The 18,667-nt window shown below is 41.1% G+C and overlaps 1 protein-coding gene and 1 pseudogene across 1 annotated transcript in view; both read right to left on the reverse strand.

The window, feature by feature from the left end:
• LOC112824047 (inactive tyrosine-protein kinase transmembrane receptor ROR1) overlaps positions 1-18,667 on the reverse strand; it is a 499,173-nt gene that overhangs the window by 98,643 nt on the left and 381,863 nt on the right. The window contains exon 8 of the mRNA XM_073896619.1: positions 4,898-5,109. Within this exon, the coding sequence (XP_073752720.1) occupies positions 4,898-5,109 (212 nt within the window). The remainder of the gene's footprint in view (positions 1-4,897; positions 5,110-18,667) is intronic.
• Positions 10,576-10,923, reverse strand: LOC112823932 (large ribosomal subunit protein eL38 pseudogene; annotated as a pseudogene).

Below are 18,667 nucleotides of genomic sequence, written 5' to 3' on the forward strand. Positions count from 1 at the left end.
GGGGGAGGAGGGGGAGAGAGAGGGAGAGGAGAGGGGGAGGAGGGGGAGAGAGAGGGAGGAGGGGGGAGGAGGGGGAGAGAGAGGGAGAGGAGAGGGGGAGGAGGGGGAGGGGAAAGGAGGAACCGAAGGAACTAGTGAAGGAAACAGAGGAGATAGGAGGAAAGCCTAGAGAAAAAGTGTTTCAAGATGGTGGTTCAGAATATCCAAGGCTCCAGGGAAATTAAAGAGGATAAAGTCTTGGAAAAGGCCATTGGATTGAATTACATCACTGGTGATTCCCTAGAGGGCCCTGTCAATAGAATGATGAGCTCCGAAGTCTGGGGAGACAAAGGCTCTAAGGACTGAGTGGAAAAGCTATTGAGGACATTTTAGCACCAAGTGTGGTGACACTGGGTAAGGCCAGGGGTTCAAAAGGGGTAGCCAGACCACAGTAGGGCTTTTTAGATGGAAGCATGTTGCTGGCAAAGGGGACAGGCCCAGAGAGGATAATCAAGTGTCAGTACCTTCAGCAACTACTTTGGCTGGAAAGGAAAAGGAGAGAGGAACTGCCTGGAAGTGAAGAAACAGAGAAGTTGGCAAGAGATGAGGGTAAACTGAGAAATTAAAATAGAGTCACCAGCTTCAGAACGTGAGGCAAATCCTGCCTTCCCCCAGATGTTCCGTATACCAGCCCAGAGCTTGCAGGAGTCTGACCCACAGTCCTATTCAGGCTTTGGCTGTGCCCTCCCCAACCTCCCCAACTGTTCTTTGCTCCCCATTCTCAAGCTCCTCCACCTCTTAACTTCTCTGGTGCCCACGTCCCACATAGGTGAGTCACAGAGGGAAGGACAAAAGCCCCCACCCCTCTGCTGTGCTTGAGTGGGAGGCTCTGACCCTTTCTCACTCCCCAAGGAAAGTGCTCCACAGCATTTTCTCTGTACAGACACTGCCCTGTTTTTCAGACACAGGACAACTGGGGGGTGGGGGGTGGGGGGCAAAGGAAAAGAATCCAGGCGAAGGGAAGTTAGGGTTTCCCAGGCTTCTTGGAGAAGGTTCACTTTCCACAGTACTCTTAAATAACACCCACTCGGATGATAAAACTTGTAATGCGATATAGAAAAATCCTACTTAGTTCACGCCTTGCTAGAATACTCATCAGGGGATTTTAAAGGCGGGAAAGAGAGGAGGTTATCTTATCCAACTGAATGGCTTGAAATCTCCTGCTGAACAAAATAAAAGGAAAACAAATGAACAGTACCTTATATGAACAGGGTCTCCTTCATTCTCTGAACAACTGAGAAAAGTAAGACTCAGAGAGGCCAAGTGGCTTCTCAGGGCCACGGGGCAAGGGGGACCAACAGGGGGCTGCAGTTAGAGCCAGAGGAGCGTCTCCGTGGCTCAGCGCTGAGGTGCCTCTCTGGCCCACTGACTTCCTTTCCCCACGGAGCAGCGGGAAACTCAAACCTCATCGAGTCTAACCTCCAACTGCCTCACCCACCTCTCTGGACACCCAGGCCAGGTCTGTCCACCAGTCTGTTTATGACTGCTACTGTCCCCTCTGAAGGGTATGGGTTTCTAATCTCCCTGAGGAGCCTCTTCTTAATCCCAACACTTGCAGGGGATTTTAGAAGCTCAGCAAGTAGAGAGAGAGAGAAACAGTTTAAAACCTGAGGGGCATATTCATTTGGATCAATAAAAATCCTGGAGCCTCTGACTTTTGAATTGACCAAGGAAAAATCAGAATAAGACTCGGGCATACCAGCTTCCATGCTTTCTTCTTTAACACCTCGGCCTCCAAATATCCTTTCGATTTTATGCTGGTAGGGTGTTTGTTTTCAGGATTTTTTTTTTTTTCTCTTTCTTTCTTATGTGTGTTCTTTCCTTCTAACTTTTATAGGTACATGTAATATTTATGGGTCAGTGACCTTTCAAAGCATTTTTAGAGAGTGATTGTTTACAGTTAAGAATTTTCTTTAAGGTCTACGAAGTCCTTTGTGCTTTTTCCAGGAAAGGCACTCAGTAAGAACCAAAACAAACAACAGAATAACTCAAATTCGATTGGAGCCAAATCTCTTAAGAGAGTAAGAGAAAAAGGGCGAGCATTTGTTTTTGTTGTTTCTTTTCCCCTCCTCAACCCCGTCAAAGATAGTCAAGCCATTCCGACCTACAGTGTGGTTCAGAATTATTTGAGAGCTGTTTAAGGCTGAATTTTAAGCGTTGGGTTGGAGAAATCTTGGCACTGGGAGATTTTGCAAGGGACACTTCAGAAATGATGAAAACCATGCTTATTTCACCAAGTCTTTGGGAAAATTTGTCCCAGTATATTTTACATTTGTCTCTATGACCATCGAGGATAGAGGACTATTACTGCTCTGGCCAAATTTCACATGTCTTTGGCAGGACTGGAGCGATATCATTTAGACGTGTGACTGTCACACAAGGCTCTTAAGAATTTATCACAAGGCAGGGTGATGCCTGTGGTTAGTGTTCAGCCCAAACTAACCAAATGGAATCATATTCAGTTGTTTGCCTGACCCCCTCCCACTCTCCCTTCCCAGCATGATTTGTCCTGTGAAAAAGTTATTATGGGGTCAGGCGAGTACAAGGACTTTATTTAGTCATGAAAAATCCTATGTTCACATTTCATCTCTTCCAATCTCTAGTTCTTTGATTTTGGACAAATTACTTAATCTGTACAAGCCTCAGTTACCCCAGTTGTATGGTGGCAATAATCACATCTATATTATAGAATAGCTGCAAGGATTAAATGAGATGATGAGTATAAATCTCCTGGTATAGTTCCTGGCAATTTGTATCCCTCAACACACATTAGCTTTCTCCATTTATGCCACAAAGCTCTCTGAGATCTTTATTTGAAAGACTGCATAAACCCAAAACATTATGCCTCTTGGACATCATGCTTTGCAAAACAAACCTCTGCTAATAATGGAATTGAGTTGCAGACTGAGGCTGACCTACACAATTGACAGTTTTCCCCAGTGGAAAGTACTCTTCCTGTGGTTCCTGCCGCAGCCTGGAGGAGCCCGCCTCTCCGGGATGGTGGCAGGGGCAAGGCGACTGCCGTAAGCCAGATGATCTGGGTCTCTCTCCTGTCCAGAGTTCTGGCATTTCTAAGATTTTTTTTTTTTTAAAGATTTTATTTATTTATTTGAGAGAGAGAGAATGAGAGAGAGAGAGCGCACATCAGAGGGGATAGGGTCAGAGGGAGAAGCAGACTCCCTGCCGAGCAGGGAGCCCGATGCGGGACTCGATCCTGGGACTCCAGGATCATGACCTGAGCCGAAGGCAGTCGCTTAACCAACTGAGCCACCCAGGCGCCCCTAAGATTTCTCAACATAACAGAAATAACGGAGAAAGATGCTCATGGAAAAAGACCATTGCACTAGAACTCCGAAGCCTGGGAATTGTAAAATTTCAACTGGGTGTTACCTTATTAGCCCCTCTTTTTTCTTCCACTCCCTTGTAAGGATTAGATGTGATGTCCTCTAACATGCTGTAAGGGACGTAAGCTGCGTAGCTGGCAGCTAGGATGTCAGAAACAACTGAACCCCCACTGCGATCTGTCCACCAACCTACTTAGTGAACGCTGTTGTCTTCAGGGTCTGTGGGGTTTTTTTTTAATGGTAAAAATTCACACTTAAGAGAACTGTGGTTTTGCTTGGGACAGAATACTTAAACAAATGAATTTTTAACACTTAAGAAATCCAAAAACCTTACCAACAAATATGACTACAACAGAAAAATGTCTTAAGACTTTTTTAAATTAAAAAAAAAAAAATCCAACCGCAACACAGACTAAAATCAAATGAGGGGCTAAGAGTCAGCCCCAACAGGGAACTCTACTAATTAGTTAAAAGGATTAGTTAATTTGAGTGTGAAGACATTTTTCTCTAAAATTTTATTAAAGAGATGCATCTTCTCTTTATGAGGGTCAAATGAATAATATGGTCACTAACCCACAGAGAAGATAAATATTTGTAGATGAGTGAATGAATGTCCTATGGAGTTGGAATAAGAAGAAAAGACAGGCTTTTTGGATGTCCTCTAAATTATTTAAATGAAATCTCTCTGCCGAGAGCCTGGGACTGAGGTTCTGGCTTTCTGAAGAGAAAGGCTCTGTTGTATTTCAGCTTCAAGATGTGGTGTGTGTGTTCCATTTAAGGTAAGGGCCGGTGACCCTGGGTTCCTTGCCAAGACCTGGAGCAACCCACGTGTTGAAAGATGAGGAGGAAAAACTAAAAGGAAGTGGGCTGATTTAGCACAGAGATGAGAAGGCTAAGATGGGCGATCATGCAACAGAATCTGAAGATTATAGGAAGGACAACACTTCTCTTTAAAAATGCTTAAACCAAAGAGAAATGGATTGAGGTTAGGCATTAAACCTAACTGAGCTCCTAGGTTAGGCCTTAGGTTTTGTTCTTGTGGAAAAAAAGCACATCACATAAAACTTACTGTTCTTAAGTGTGCAATCTATGCACACTGTTGTGCAACATAAAGGATTTTTTGACAGTTAAAAGTTAGTAAACCATGTTTTCTTTTTTTCTCTGTTCATCTCTTTCAGTTTGATTGGAAGGGTATGGTCTTTCCTTCTTTGAAATTTTGCAAAATAGCTCCCCTCGGAATCCTTAGGAGAGATGATGTCCTAAGGATTCTTTCTAGCCCAGACTCGATGGTAAGGCAGTGATGGGGCTGGCCCGACACGGACGTGGACATACTGATGAAAGAATGTTCCAGGTGCCTTGGATAAAGTTAGAGGTGTACAGTTATGCTGAAATTGACCTCTAGAGCTTGTAAACTCTGAGTCTAGATCATTTGATTTCTAAGCTGGGGAAGGTGCTAAGTTTGGCTTTAACCCGAAGGCTGCGGAATCTATGCAGCTCCGTACTGCTAACTTTACCTTGGGTTTATATGCATTCAGCATTGACATCTCCACATTTTGACCTCTGACGTGTTTCGGTTGCCTCTGGACAGGCGGTGACGAGGTCTTCTGGTTATTGCGGCAGACACAAATGAAGAAGAAGAGCAGGGCAATGGCCAGAGGAATGGCAACACTTGGCACGAGTATGTACAAGATTTCCATTTTATTCTTCTCCTTGGAATCCTTCGAATCTGGGCACAGAAATTAAAAAGAGCAAAAGTCACACTAGTTCAAATAACATGTATAATATTGCATCGCATAGTTGAAAATGACCTCCTATTCTTCTATACACAAAAATTCACTGGAGAGAAAAGGAACCACTGCTTATTACAATTTGTTTCTATCAAACCTTCAACATAATTTATTGAAGTCTAAAAGTTTAAAGTTCAAGTGCTTAAAAATTGCAGAGGGACATTGTGAAGCCTTTGCATGTGTGTGGGTCCCCCTCTGATGTTGCCTCTCTTTAGCAGCAGACCTGCATTTCTCTGACACCTTCAAAGTTAAATGTCATGTGCATGGACTGTATATACCCAAGAGCATTCATGTGGACCACAGGGTTCTTCTTCCATTGGCTGCTAGCCCAGATCAACCACTACAATGTGTTCTTCCAGAAATCATGCCCTTGTCTTGGCTGGTTTGGACTTACAGGGCCAGTCCTGCATCTTCCAGAATCAATGTCACTCAGGAATCCTGGTCCCAGGGTCCATAAAGCCACTGGCCCCAGAATATGGGGGACCTGACTCAGTTCCTGATGAACTGTGTGACCTTGAACAAACCATTCACCTCTTGGGACCTCACTTCTTCTTGTCTGCACAAATGAAGTATCTATTTTGGATGGTGTCTACAGTTCCCTCCAGCACAGCATCACTGAATAACGTGACACCTTTTGAAACCCCAGAATTCTTCTTAAATGATTTCATATGAGCCCAGTAATTATGAATGCTAACACTCTGAAGTGTATTGTTGAAATCTTATATATCTACTCTACCACTGCTTGGAAGAGAATATAGTATATATAGGACACAAGGCATACTTTTTAAAAATCGATTTGAGTCTGACCTTTAAATATTTTGGGCATAAGATAATAAATTATTTGACTGACAAAACAAACACAGGAATTATGGGCAATAATTAGAGGGGTTACATAATACAGGCCCTGATCACCAATAAACTTATCAACTATCTTGCTTGAAGAAAATCCAAAGTGTGAAAATCCAGATTGACCCCAAATTTGGAGATGATTATTTACTTAACCTAGAATTAACCATGCATCCATTTACTCATCCCCTCACTTGTTCAGTAAGTCAGTAAACACAAACTACTACTGCCAAACATCATTCTAGATATTGGGAATATAAAGTTAAATATGGTATGTCCTTTGCCTTTCAGGAGCTCATGGTTGGGGAAGGAGAACAGAGAAAAGATAATTACAATATGTTGTTGGAAATGCAACAGGGGAAGAAGGACTATAGTCAAGAGACCCAGAAAGTCCCTCTAAATTGTGAGCTTCCTTAGTACATATAAGTTAGAATATACTATCCAGAGTTTGTTCTTGCACACAGTTACCTTGGGAACCTGTTGTTCAGTGAGATATAGCAGTAACTAAATCACACTGCCTTCTCCCTGAATAAACAGACAGGCACCAAGACCCGGGTGTTGGGGCCGTGCTGTGGGTTAACCTTCAGAGAGGCGTGGGGAGGAGTAAAATTTACTTATTGTGTATACTAAAAATAACGGTTTTAATATTTACTGAGTGTTTTCTAGAACAAAATGATGTTAGCTATTATTATTAATACGGGCCAGGTACTGTTGGAAGTGCTTTTCATTAACTCATTCATTTTATCCTCACAACCAACCCCATGTGAGGCAGGTGCCATCCTTATGTCCATTTTTACAGGTGATGAAGCTGAGGGGACAGAGTAGTTAAGTAACCTGCTCCAGGATATGCAGCTAGTAATTCTAAAGCTGGGACTTCTCCCCTGTTGGTCTGGCTTCATATCTCCTGCCCTAGACCCTCCACTCCACCGCCAGGAATTTGAGAATGGTGCTGTTTGGCACCCCTTTTCTCGTGGTAGGACTTCTTGTGTTTCTCAAAGGTAGGAAGGATGAGGGAGGTCTGAACAGTGGGGAAGGACATAGAAGCTTTGCCGGACATGTTACTTTTGTACTCCCCATTTTATACAGTGGCAGGTGACACATAACCCAGGCGTCTCTGGAGGCCATTCTAGTGGTTCTCATCCTAGGGACTGTTCTCAGGTCCTTTTGTAATGACTGTGTCTGCATGTGTATGGGTGGATGGACAGAGAGAAAGAAATCACACGGAAAAGTGCTTACCACAGCACCTAGCAGATAGATTGATCTTCTATATCAGGAATATAGTAGATCCAGATGTGATCATCTGTCTATCTAAGATCTATCTGTCTATCTATGTAGACACGTTAGAGATGATATAGCAGAATAAAGGAATGGTGAGTCTTAGAGTCAGAAACCTGTGAAGACTGCCTTTGTCATCATCTGTGCAACCTTCAGTAAGCACTTAGCCTCTCTGAGCAAATCCATCTGCAAAATGAGAAGAGTAATACCTATTTCATAGGGTTGTTTCAAACAGTAAATGAAGGAACCGTAGGAGGTATCTACTCTAGTACCTATTACAACTCAGTCACTCGATGTTTAGCCCTTACCCTTAGAGTAGAAAAGGATTCAGAGATAAAACTTTTGGGCAAGGCATTCTAAATAACCTCAAGCAGGAAACAACCTCTCTGACCCCCATCACCTCATTTACTTAAGAGGAATAATTGCTCTACCAATCTTATGTGGTTCGTGTGAGAGATAATGTTCCTGACAAAACTTAAGAAAATTGAAAACTGCCACACAGTTGTTGGATGCTATGATTATTAACATTATAAAAACACTTTCAAATTTCTCAGTACCCTAGGGTGTGCCAGGCCGGGGGTAGGGGGGAATCCCTCTTGTTATTCTTGGATTTTCAGTGAAATCATTATGAGGGTAACGATTACAAAGGAATGAGGTTAATTTAGTACTCACGTAACGCTAGTCATTTTTCTGGCCCAGATTTTTAGCAACAAGAGAAAGTAGGGCTCTCACCTGTCTGGCAAACAAAAGAGTCTATTCTGTACTCATTCCATATCAGATTATTCACGGAATGCCTGTGATTGTAAACGGGAGGTCTGGGACAAATCCCCCTGTGGGTATGCACGAGAACAAACTTCAAGAAGCCAAATCCTTTAAACACGGGCAAACTTGGCTCTTTCTGATTACACTGAGGATATGCAAACGAGCCCAGAGAGTCTTCTTGCCAAGAGAAATAATCAAGCAGAACAATACGTGGCCATGTTGGAAGTGACTGAAAACGAATTTCAGCCTATTGTCAACCTGTGATACACCACACTCACTTCCCCACACACCTCTCTCCGCATTAGGCCAGAAGGGAGTCAGTCTGGCTCAAAAAACTTCACATTAAAAACATTCCAGAGAACAACTAACCTTACTCATGGAAAATTAGAAAACTAACATTTGCTCAACCTCTTTTTAACAGCCTTGCATTTTTATTCAGCACTTTAACCATGTACTTGGTGTCATCTCAATTTTACATGTAGACGAATTAAGACTAAGACAGAACAAATAATTTGACAAAGGCAGAAAGTGGTGGAGTCTGGGTTGGAATGCAAGCCTGTCTGCCTTCAGGGCTTCTATGCTTTCAAAATTATATAACTAATAAAAATTAAAATACTGTATGGAATTGTTCTTCATCATTCTCCTTAAGATTCCAAGGCTCCCTTTAATGAGGGCTAATATCTGGTGGGGATTACACTATTAAACAGAATCACATTAGAACAATGGACACTATTCTTACTATTCACTTTAAAGGGTAATGGACACCCTCAGTGCATTACAAAGAAACCTGGTGGAAAATTAGAATGGTGAAGATTTCTAATACTTCGAAATAACTGTTTAGAATTTAAATGCACGTATTAGTTACATCAAGTTAAATACTTGGGATTTTTGAAACCAACTATTTAGTCTGGATCACATGATTAATTTCCTTTTAAAAATCAACAATTTGGTATCACAGTTCACATCTGACATTCCTATTTTATTTTTACAAAGATATTCAATACTTTGATTAGTAATTAAATATAATGGAGAAAATACTCCTTTCTTATCCTAGGGCTTAAAACAAGGTAAACATGATTTCTTATTCAAGAGGCACTTTCATAAAGTGAAACATCATCTGGGATATTACTTTGAGTTAAAACAAAAAAATCCCTAGATCTTCAATATGGCAAAGGTGGGGAAGAAATCTTATAGAACCTTAGAATCCCCAAAATAAATACATAAATAAATAAATGTTAAATTATAATTTTGTCTGAAAAGAAATAAGAACCATAGAAAACAAGTAGGAATTGCTATCATCTATTATTCGAGAATTACAAAGTAACTGGGTCTGTAGCAGCTAGGAGCCCGCACCAGTGACATTTAAACACATGCCTGGAAGCCAAAGGAGAAAAGGTGTTAACTAGGTCTTCAGTTGGCATGCTAGGTCCACCATTAGGTCTCTCAATTCAGTGATGGAAACATCAAGAAGATGACCTGTATTATGTATTCTCAAATTAATTCTTAAAAAGACTCTGGCCATATATAGTGATTAAAATTCTTCTCTTCAGCAAATATTGTGTTTTAAGATTTTATTTATTTATTTGACAGAGAGAGAGAGAGAGAGAGAAAACAACAGGCAAAGCAGCAGGGGGAGAGGGAGAAGCAGGCTCTCTGCTGAGCAGGGAGCCCAATGTGGGGTTCAATCCCAGGACCCCAGGATCATGTCCTGAGCCAAAGGCAGATGCTTAACCGACTGAGCCACCCAGGTGCCCCTCTTCAGCAAATGTTTTAACCACAGTACACAATGTTTTAACCACAGTAAGTGCTCATTTGTGAGCACTTGAGAAAAATCTTAGTAACTAGAATCCACATGAGTTCACTAAGTTTCTATAAGTTCTTAGGACCTCAGTTTTCTCCTCTATAAAAGGAAAGAGTTGGGCTAACCTTTTCCTTTTATTGAAAAAAATTTAATTATGGTAAAAAAATTAACAAAATTTACCATCTTCACCATTTTTAAGTGTACAGTTTAGTAGCGCTAAGCATATGCACATTGTTGTACAACAGATCTCCAAAACTTTTCCATCTTGGAAAACTGAAACTCTATTCTCATTGAACAGTAACTCCCCATTTTCCCCTCCCTCTAGCTCCTGACAACAACCGGTCTACTTTTTGTTTCTATGAATTTGATTACTTTAGATACCTCATACAGTATTTGTGTTTTTATGACTGGCTTATTTTCACTCAGTAAAGTGTCCTCAAGGTTTATCTATGTTGCTGCATGTGTCAAACTTTCTTCTTTTTTAAGGCTGAATAATATACCATTGTACGTATATACCACTTTATGGATTCATCCATCGATGGGTTTGCTCCACCTCTCAGCTATTGTGAATAATGCTGCAATGTACACGGGTGTACAAATATCTCTTTGAGATTCTGCATTCAGTTCTTTTGGGTATATATCCAGAAGTAGGATTCCTGGATCATATGTCTCATTGTGGTTTTGGTTTGCATTTTTTTAATGCCTGATGATATTGAGCATCTTTTTTTTTTTTTAAATTTTTAAAACTTTAATACAGTTCAAATCAGTGGGCCAGGTTCACTTCAGCTCCTTCACTGCCAAACCTGGGGGCGAGGACTGCTTCAGTTTCTCTGCCTTCTCCTTGTCCGTGATGACCAAGGTGTAAAGGTATCTGCTGCACCGAACTTTAAACTTCACATTATCCTTATTTTTCTTGATCTTGACGGATTTGGCGTCCTTTCGCCTGGCCGTGAGCAAAAAGTCCTTGATTTCCTCGATTTTGCGAGGCATGGCTACGGGGGGCGCACGGGAGCACGCGGCCGGCACCCAATCGTGGATTACCCCGGATTACCCCTCAGTGCCCCTTTCAGAGCCCCTTGAGCATCTTTTCATATACTGTTGGCCATTTGTATATCTTCTTTGGAGAAATGTCTGTTTAAGTCCTTTGCCCACTTTTTAATTGGGCCAATCTTTAAGTGCCAAAATTCAATAGGTTTTATAAAATTAAATCTCTTTCATTTTGATAGGATTATTTTAGAGTGGTAGACCAAGCACATTTAAACTTTCAGCAAGACATCTGATCAAGTGACCCATGATATCTTTATGGACCAAAGATGGAGGGCTAGATAATAACATCATTATATAGATTTGTAATTTACCATGTGCCTGTACCCTAAAGGTGTTAATCAGCAAATCAACCTCAAATTGTAGAGAGCTAAGCTTGAGCGAACCTGCCTGTTTGACATTATCATCAACTACTCGATGATGACATATTTATCAAACTTGAAAATGACCCAAATCTAGGAAAGATATCTGACTATAGAAATAAAATTTTATTTTTATTTCTAAATTTTAAAAAAATATTTATTCATTTGACAGAGAGAGAGCTAGAGTATACAAGCAGGGGGAGTGGCAGACAGAGGGAGAGGAAGAAGCAGGCTCCCCACCGAGCAGGGAACTCAACGAGGGGCTCGCTCCAGGACCCTGAGATCATGACCTGAGCCGGAGGCAGATGCCCAACTGACTGAGCTACCCAGGTGCCCCTATAGAAATAAAATTGTAGAGGCTCATACAAAGCAGGCTAAAATAATGACCCAAAACCAACAGTTTAAATTTTACAAATAAATATTATAGCTTGCAGTTAGGTTAAAGCTCTTGTTTAAAGAAGCCCATGATTAAGCAAATGTACTAAATAATTTTTGGTGTAACAAAACCAAGAAAAAAAAAAGAGGGAAAGAGAAGTCTAGTAAGTTTTAATGAAGACTTGAAGGTTCAGCTGGATTCAGCAACAGTACAATGAAATTGCTCCAAAAAATGTTATATATGGTACTTTTAGCAAAAAGTACCTTCATTGGCAATACTGAATGATGATCAAAAGCATCACGGTCTTCTTCTACCTTCGCCGGTTTAAAAACACCAAAAAAGGTGTCTTCTAAGAGCAACATTTCTAAGAAAGGCTTTAAAAAAACAAGAAACATTCAGAGGAAAAGGAAGATGAGTAAGGAAAGTTTGAAAGAGCTACATGCTCTTTAGACCAAATTAAAAATTGAATGAAGGATGTGATAGGTACCTTCAAATTTGGATGATAAATGATACCAGACGTTACAGACTGGATCTAATACAGAGACTTGTTCCTTATTAGGTTTTAATTTGAATTCATGGCCACCATATTTTAACATCAGATTTCCCATATAAGTTTTTGTTTCAGACTTACAAATGCAGATTTTAAGGAGTGGGAGCCATCCCATAACCTCTTCAGGGTGGTGAGATGTCCCTGTATCTGAAGGTCTCTGGCAATGTTCAAACAGAGGCTGGATGACTTCAATGGTTCCCCTCAACATTCTCTGATTTTATAAACTGAGTCTACATACCTTATTTAGGTCCCTATTGTACTTTTGGCTCTCTTGTGAAGCAACTGATTTAAAGCTAGCGATTGAATATTTTCCCTGAGTGTCTTCAGATCCAGTATCAGTCCTTTTCTCCTCAGCTCCATGCTGAGGCTGACTCCTAAGGACGGTATCAATGGGCACCCTTGCCCTCTGGCTTCCAGTTAGATTGGGCCAATGGGAGACACTGGAGGGACAAGAACAACTGCCCAGGGCAAGAAGAATATGGGTTGCCATGTTTGTTTCCAGGCTGCCTCCTTGCCGAACTGCAGAGGACTGGCTACCTCCCTCCTCCAAGGGCCACAGCCTTTGGACGGCCCTCTTTTCATTCTCAGCTCTGCTCCATCAGGTAAGGTAACTAATCGTTCCTTTCACTCTTCAAGCCTAGGACGGTAATGCCTCCCCCACTTCTGCTGGCCTGGGTTCTTCACCTTATTGGTTTTCCCTAATTCTGCCAACACCTTCATAAAGAGTCTCTTTATAAAATTCTCCACGGTGTGTTTGCTTGTGCCTTTTGTTTCATGACAGAACCGTGGCTGATACAAAGCCAATATCAAAGATCGTTGTGGTCTTATATCAGAATTGCATCACCAAAGGGTTAAAGTGACAAGGAGCCCTTCCCGTTAGCATGGTGGTGGGCCAAAAGAGTTAAGAGCTTCCCAAAGCTTGTTGCTAGAGCAGCTGACACACTGGATACATGACTCAATATATTTTGAGAACAATAAAAAAAAAATCTTTGAGAAAAAATTATTTTATGGTTAAAAATGTTTATGGAACATGACTTCCTTATAAGTGTGGGGTAACTATTGTTCTTTACTTTGCCGAAAATGTATAGAGACTGGAGAATAAAGTACATCTTGAAAAACCTCTGTAGCATAAAAATAACTCTTCCGGAAAACTTCAAACCATACAAAGCCGTGCTCTATTCCTCCCTCCATCCCCCCTCCCCACCATCCCATTCACTGTAATGTTCAATTTTGGTTTGAAGAAATGGCTGAAAGACAAATTGCCTTACAACAGGTCTTCTATGAAATATGGGAGAAGGCTGCTGACAGAGTGAGTTAAAAACTGCAGCGTTCACAATCTGGAAAACATCTGCCTTGCCCTGAACTGTAAACCACCACATTGTAGAAAATGGTTTGTGACAAAGCAGAACCCAGGGCGAGTGTTTGTAAGGTTATGGGACAAGTCAGGGCTATTCAGGCACAGAACTGGGCGCTGTGCCCTTTGGCAAACTGTTGTAAGCCAAGGACTTAACAGGAAATACGAAAGTATAGGCCAGGTATGAAAACTGCCAGTGGAGCCAAAATGGCCCCCTACTTTTCTTATTGGTGGGCACTCTTCAGGGATGCTGGTCAAGGAGTCAAAACCATACCACTGCTTGGAAGTTCTAGCTGTTTGGTAGAGGGAGAGACCCTTTATTGAGGTCTCTCAGGCATGCCAGCCTGGCTGGCGGAAGAAATGTGGCCTCTGGACTTAATCTAGAGTAAAATAAAGGGCCGAGGTTCGATTATGAAGGCACTAATACAATCAAGATTCGGCCTCCCCATACAAGTCAAGAGAGGAACAAATGGGGGACCTCAGTTAGTGAGGGAGAGAGAAAGAAGAGAAGCCACGTGGTAGAAGTGAAATGGCCAGATCCTGCCAAAGCTGCTCCCAGAGAAACAGGCATTTTCCACAGTTCTGCCCCCAGGGCCGTGTCAGAAAGCAATGATAAGGTCTACAGTGAAACTGTGAACCTGGGAGGTGTGCCTAGGTGCCAGTTGGAAAGAACATAGGCAAATGTTTCTTTTTCAACGTAGTTTCCACCCAACCCACAGTATTTGGCTTGGAAGGTGGCCACAGTGACTAGAGGTAAAGGCGTAGTGAATGAAGGTTTGCAGGCAGGCTCTCAGGGAAAATGGCCAACTCTGAGGACTGGGGATCTGGGGCTGCCGGGAAGGAGGAGAGCTGGATTTAACGGGAAATGGGCAAACGCTGCGAGCCTCGCATGGAGCTAGTCCTCATCGGGGCTGAGGCTGAGTGGAGCATGTAGGGTCTCTCAGAGAAGATGCCTTTGTGGCTGGGGGTTCCACCCCTGCATGTGTGGAGCTGCAAACAAGAAAATCAATGGACAGCATCCCAAAGATCTAGAGAATCCATAATGATCAAAGGAAAGAGGAAAACGAGAAAGGAATGTTTATTCCTCTGAATCATCTAGAATTTGTTCTTTAGGTAGTTGTGCCATGGTAGACAGAAGACTGTACCTACAGTCCCCTGGACCTGGTTTGAATGTTGGCTGGAGGAAAAACAACATTGCCTCTACTTCTCCATCAGTAAAATGGAAAGGATACCTTTACCCTGTGGTGATTATGAGGATTCATTCACTGAACACATTTTATTAAGCATTAACTAAATCATAGGCCAGAGGCTGGTGTTAAAGAACAGACAACAGTCATCATGAAAATGCCAAGTGCATGACAGCGCACATAAATGTTGGGAACTATGAAACAGTGCTTAACGTGATTCATATTTTTTCCATCTAATTGTTTCACTAGATTGTAAGCTACACGAGGGCATGCTTTGATCTACCCTATTCACAAAGTCTGAAGCATAGTAGAAGCTCAACACATATTGAGTTTCAGTGAATGACATGGAGGATGAGAGGTCAAGGACAGGTCAGGTCTTGCCCAAAATATCTTTGGTCCTTTCACTTCCTCCCAGCACTACTTGGACACAAGCACAGTGTCCTAGCAGAGCCAATCCCCAGAGTTCATACCAGACATATTTGGTTGTGTTTAATTTTATGTTCTGTCTTAGAGTGAAAGTTTGCTGATAAGACGGTCGGTGGTAGGCCATTCTCAAATGCCTTTACTCTACAAAGTACAACAAAGGCTCACATTCTGCATTTAATTAGGCCTATACTTCTTTTAGCCTTACTTGGTTGAAATGAAAACAAGTTATTGGTAGGCAAATGAGACACCACATGGAGATTTTGAAATCTCCTTAACTCTGACTTAACTAAAGAATGTAGGGACTCCATCCCATTTGGGAGGCAGAAGGAAAAGGACTCATTTCAAATCTGCCCCACAAGCTTTCAGCTCAGGGTAAGATGAAACGTTATTCTCAACATCTATCTATCTGTCTGTCTATCTATCTATCATCTATCTATCTATCTATCATCTATCTATTATCTATCTATCTATCATCTATCATCTATCTATCTATCTATCTATCATCTGTCTATCTATCTATCATCTATCTATCATCTATCATCTATCATCTGTCTATCATCTATCTATCTATCTATCTATCTATCTATCTATCTATCTATCTATCCATCCATCCATCCAACAGACACACACATACCGTCTCTAGGTTTGAGTCCTTAGTTCAATTCTTATTAACCATGTGGCCTCGGACAAGTTACTTATTCTAAGTCTCAGTTTTCTCTTCTTGGGTAGAATAAAACCCAACTCACAGGGCTATACGACTATTATAAATGACATAATGCATAAAAAACTCTTGGTCTTTGGCTCATTGTAAGCACTCAATAAATGGCAATTATTGTTTAATGTTATTGTTATTCTATAGTTTATATTGTATAATTCCTAACCAGTTTCTGCATTCCTCCACCCTGGCACTGTTGACATTTTGGGCTGGATAATTCTTTGTATGGGTCATTCTGTGCATTTAGCTTGTTTTAGCAGCATCTCTGGCCTCCACCCAGTAGAGGCCAGTAATATCTCACAACCAGGAATGGTGACCAAAACATCTTGAGACATTGTCAAATGTTCCCTGGGAGACAAAACCTCTGCCGTTTGGGAAGCATTGGTACAGAACAAAGAGCAGTGAGTGGTCCGAGAAGTAGGAGACCTGGTTTCTATTTGTTGATTGGTGATCTTGGGTAAGTCCTACCACTTCCCTGGGCCTTGGTCTTCTCATATGGTAAAAGAGAGCAGGAAATTCCTACTTTCTCTTTCATAATTTTTATAAGAATGAAAGAGAAATAAAATCAATGCTCACAGGAAGTGTTATGCTATTATGACTAAGTTGCTAGAGGTGGTCTATTGAGGGGCAATTCCGAGAAGCCTTGCCCAATGACAACAGCTGATGCCAACCTGCTTTCTTCTTTAATTCCCCCTTGGGGAGCCACTGGCCTCCCAGCAGCTGCTTCTTGATCAATGTCAAGGATTCCCTGTGCCTTTAATGGATGTACTTGTGGCTTAGCTTGAAGAATTCAAGAGGAACTGTTTCCTTTCAACATGAAATGAAGATGCTCTTTTTGATAAAAATTATTGTAAGTGGCGAAAACTCCCTTGTCATCTCTAGATTTAGCATTCATCTAAATTTATCTCTCACATGACGAGAACTAACCAGTGGTCAGAATGTTAACTTGTCCTCAGTGGACTGATATTCAGAAAGAAAGGGTCTCAGGGTTTCTAACATCACTGTACTGATTAATACTACGCTAATACAGAGTAATACAAGGGTGGACTTCCTCATCGGTAAGGGAACACTTTTTGATGTCATAGCATACTATGAGAATCCGTATACTAGAATCCAGAAGTGCAGCCTATTGTCATTCTTTTATCTGTTTCCGAAAAAAATCTTTAAATGGGAACTAGCAGCGTGTCTGGGGAAAAGAGCTGTAAGCTTTGAGTTTGGTCAGAGTTATATGTAGATAGAGGAGGGTTCCGGTCCAATCTCATCATCTGTATGATGTAGACCAGTCCTTTAGCCCTTCTGAACCTCAGTGGACTACGTTAACACTTACCCTCCAGTGTGGATATGAGTTTTAAATGCACATGAATATGTAAAGTGTGGAGCACTGTACAGGCACATGGTAAGTGTTTTGTGAGATGTAAGTGATCTTTCTCTCTCTATCCACAGTCTGAAAGACTGTTTAAGGATTTCTTTCATCCCTCAGAGTCTGTATTTGTTCTGATTGCTTCAGGAAGGTCACTGAAATGAAAACCATACTTTTTAAGGTATAATTTAGAGTTTTGACTAAACTAAACTAATTGTAATAAAGCTTGAATCAGCTTATCAACAAATCATCCAGTTTATGGACAAATTACCCCCCTACTTCTAGTTGGAAATTAAGGTCAGAAGTTACCCAAAGGACAATTGCATTTACCCAGAGAGGAACGTACAATGTGTTTCTTTCCTGAAATAATTCATTTGGTCTCCTTAAGGACACATGTCAGTATTCTGAGATAACATGGTAGAGTAGCATGAAGATGAGGTTGGAGTCAGACAGACATGCCATTAGGTAGCTGGGTTTAACATCAGCAACATAGGGTTAATAATACCCATCACAGTGGAAGGGCAAGGATAAAGCCTATGAAAGCCTCAAGCACCATGCCTGACACATGGAAGGTGCTCAGTTAGTGATGCTTTTCATCCTTGACTCTCTTATAGATCTTTGTACCTTTATCTGGTTTAGGAAAAATGGTGGACAACTAAGTAAATGATTATAAATCTACATTTTATTTTAATTCCTTTCGTATTAGTGTTGAATATAGCATGTGGGAAAATTCATGAATTATTAAGGGCACACCATTTAAAAAATACCAGATAATTTGCTTTGAAGTTTCCAACGGTGGCTCTGGAAGAGTTTTACTTCATAATTTGTTCTTTATGCTGTATATGAAGGCATTTTAAAGCCCAGCAATACAAAAGGCGTCTGGTCACCTCTTTCTCCAGCTTGGCATGTTTAACCACCCATAAACTCATTTTGCAAGAGAAGACAATATAGTAACAGGTAACACATAAGAATGAAATTATAGAATAACAGTTACCCACATTTTCATCACTAAAGTTTCTTTTTAACATTTTTATTACTTCTTCTTATGGGCCTCTTTAGTATGTTTTAGCTTCCTCTTTGTTCCATAACATTCGTGCTAACTTCTATTGCATCATACGCACTGCATTGTGATTGTAATGTGAATCACATTTTATTTCTCTTTCAAAACCCCTGCTCCACAGTGGGCTCTCAAATAATATTTGCTAAACTGAGAGCAAACATTCCTCTTTCTCTGTTGACTACATACCAATTATAGTAGATTCCTTTTTATATATATTGACTATATTATTGGTTAAGCATTTACTATCTTCAAGACATCATAGAGTTTTTTTTTAACAACCCATTTATTCTCCCAGTACCCCCCAGGTGGATGTTATTATTATGTCCATTTTCCTGCTATGGCTTTCCCTGCAGTGACACTGGACTCTATGCCGGGAGAG

This window comes from Callorhinus ursinus, unplaced genomic scaffold, assembly GCF_003265705.2.
Source record: "Callorhinus ursinus isolate GAN/ISIS: 27379988/994484 unplaced genomic scaffold, GSC_fseal_2.0 scaffold9, whole genome shotgun sequence".
NCBI lineage: Eukaryota > Metazoa > Chordata > Mammalia > Carnivora > Otariidae > Callorhinus > Callorhinus ursinus.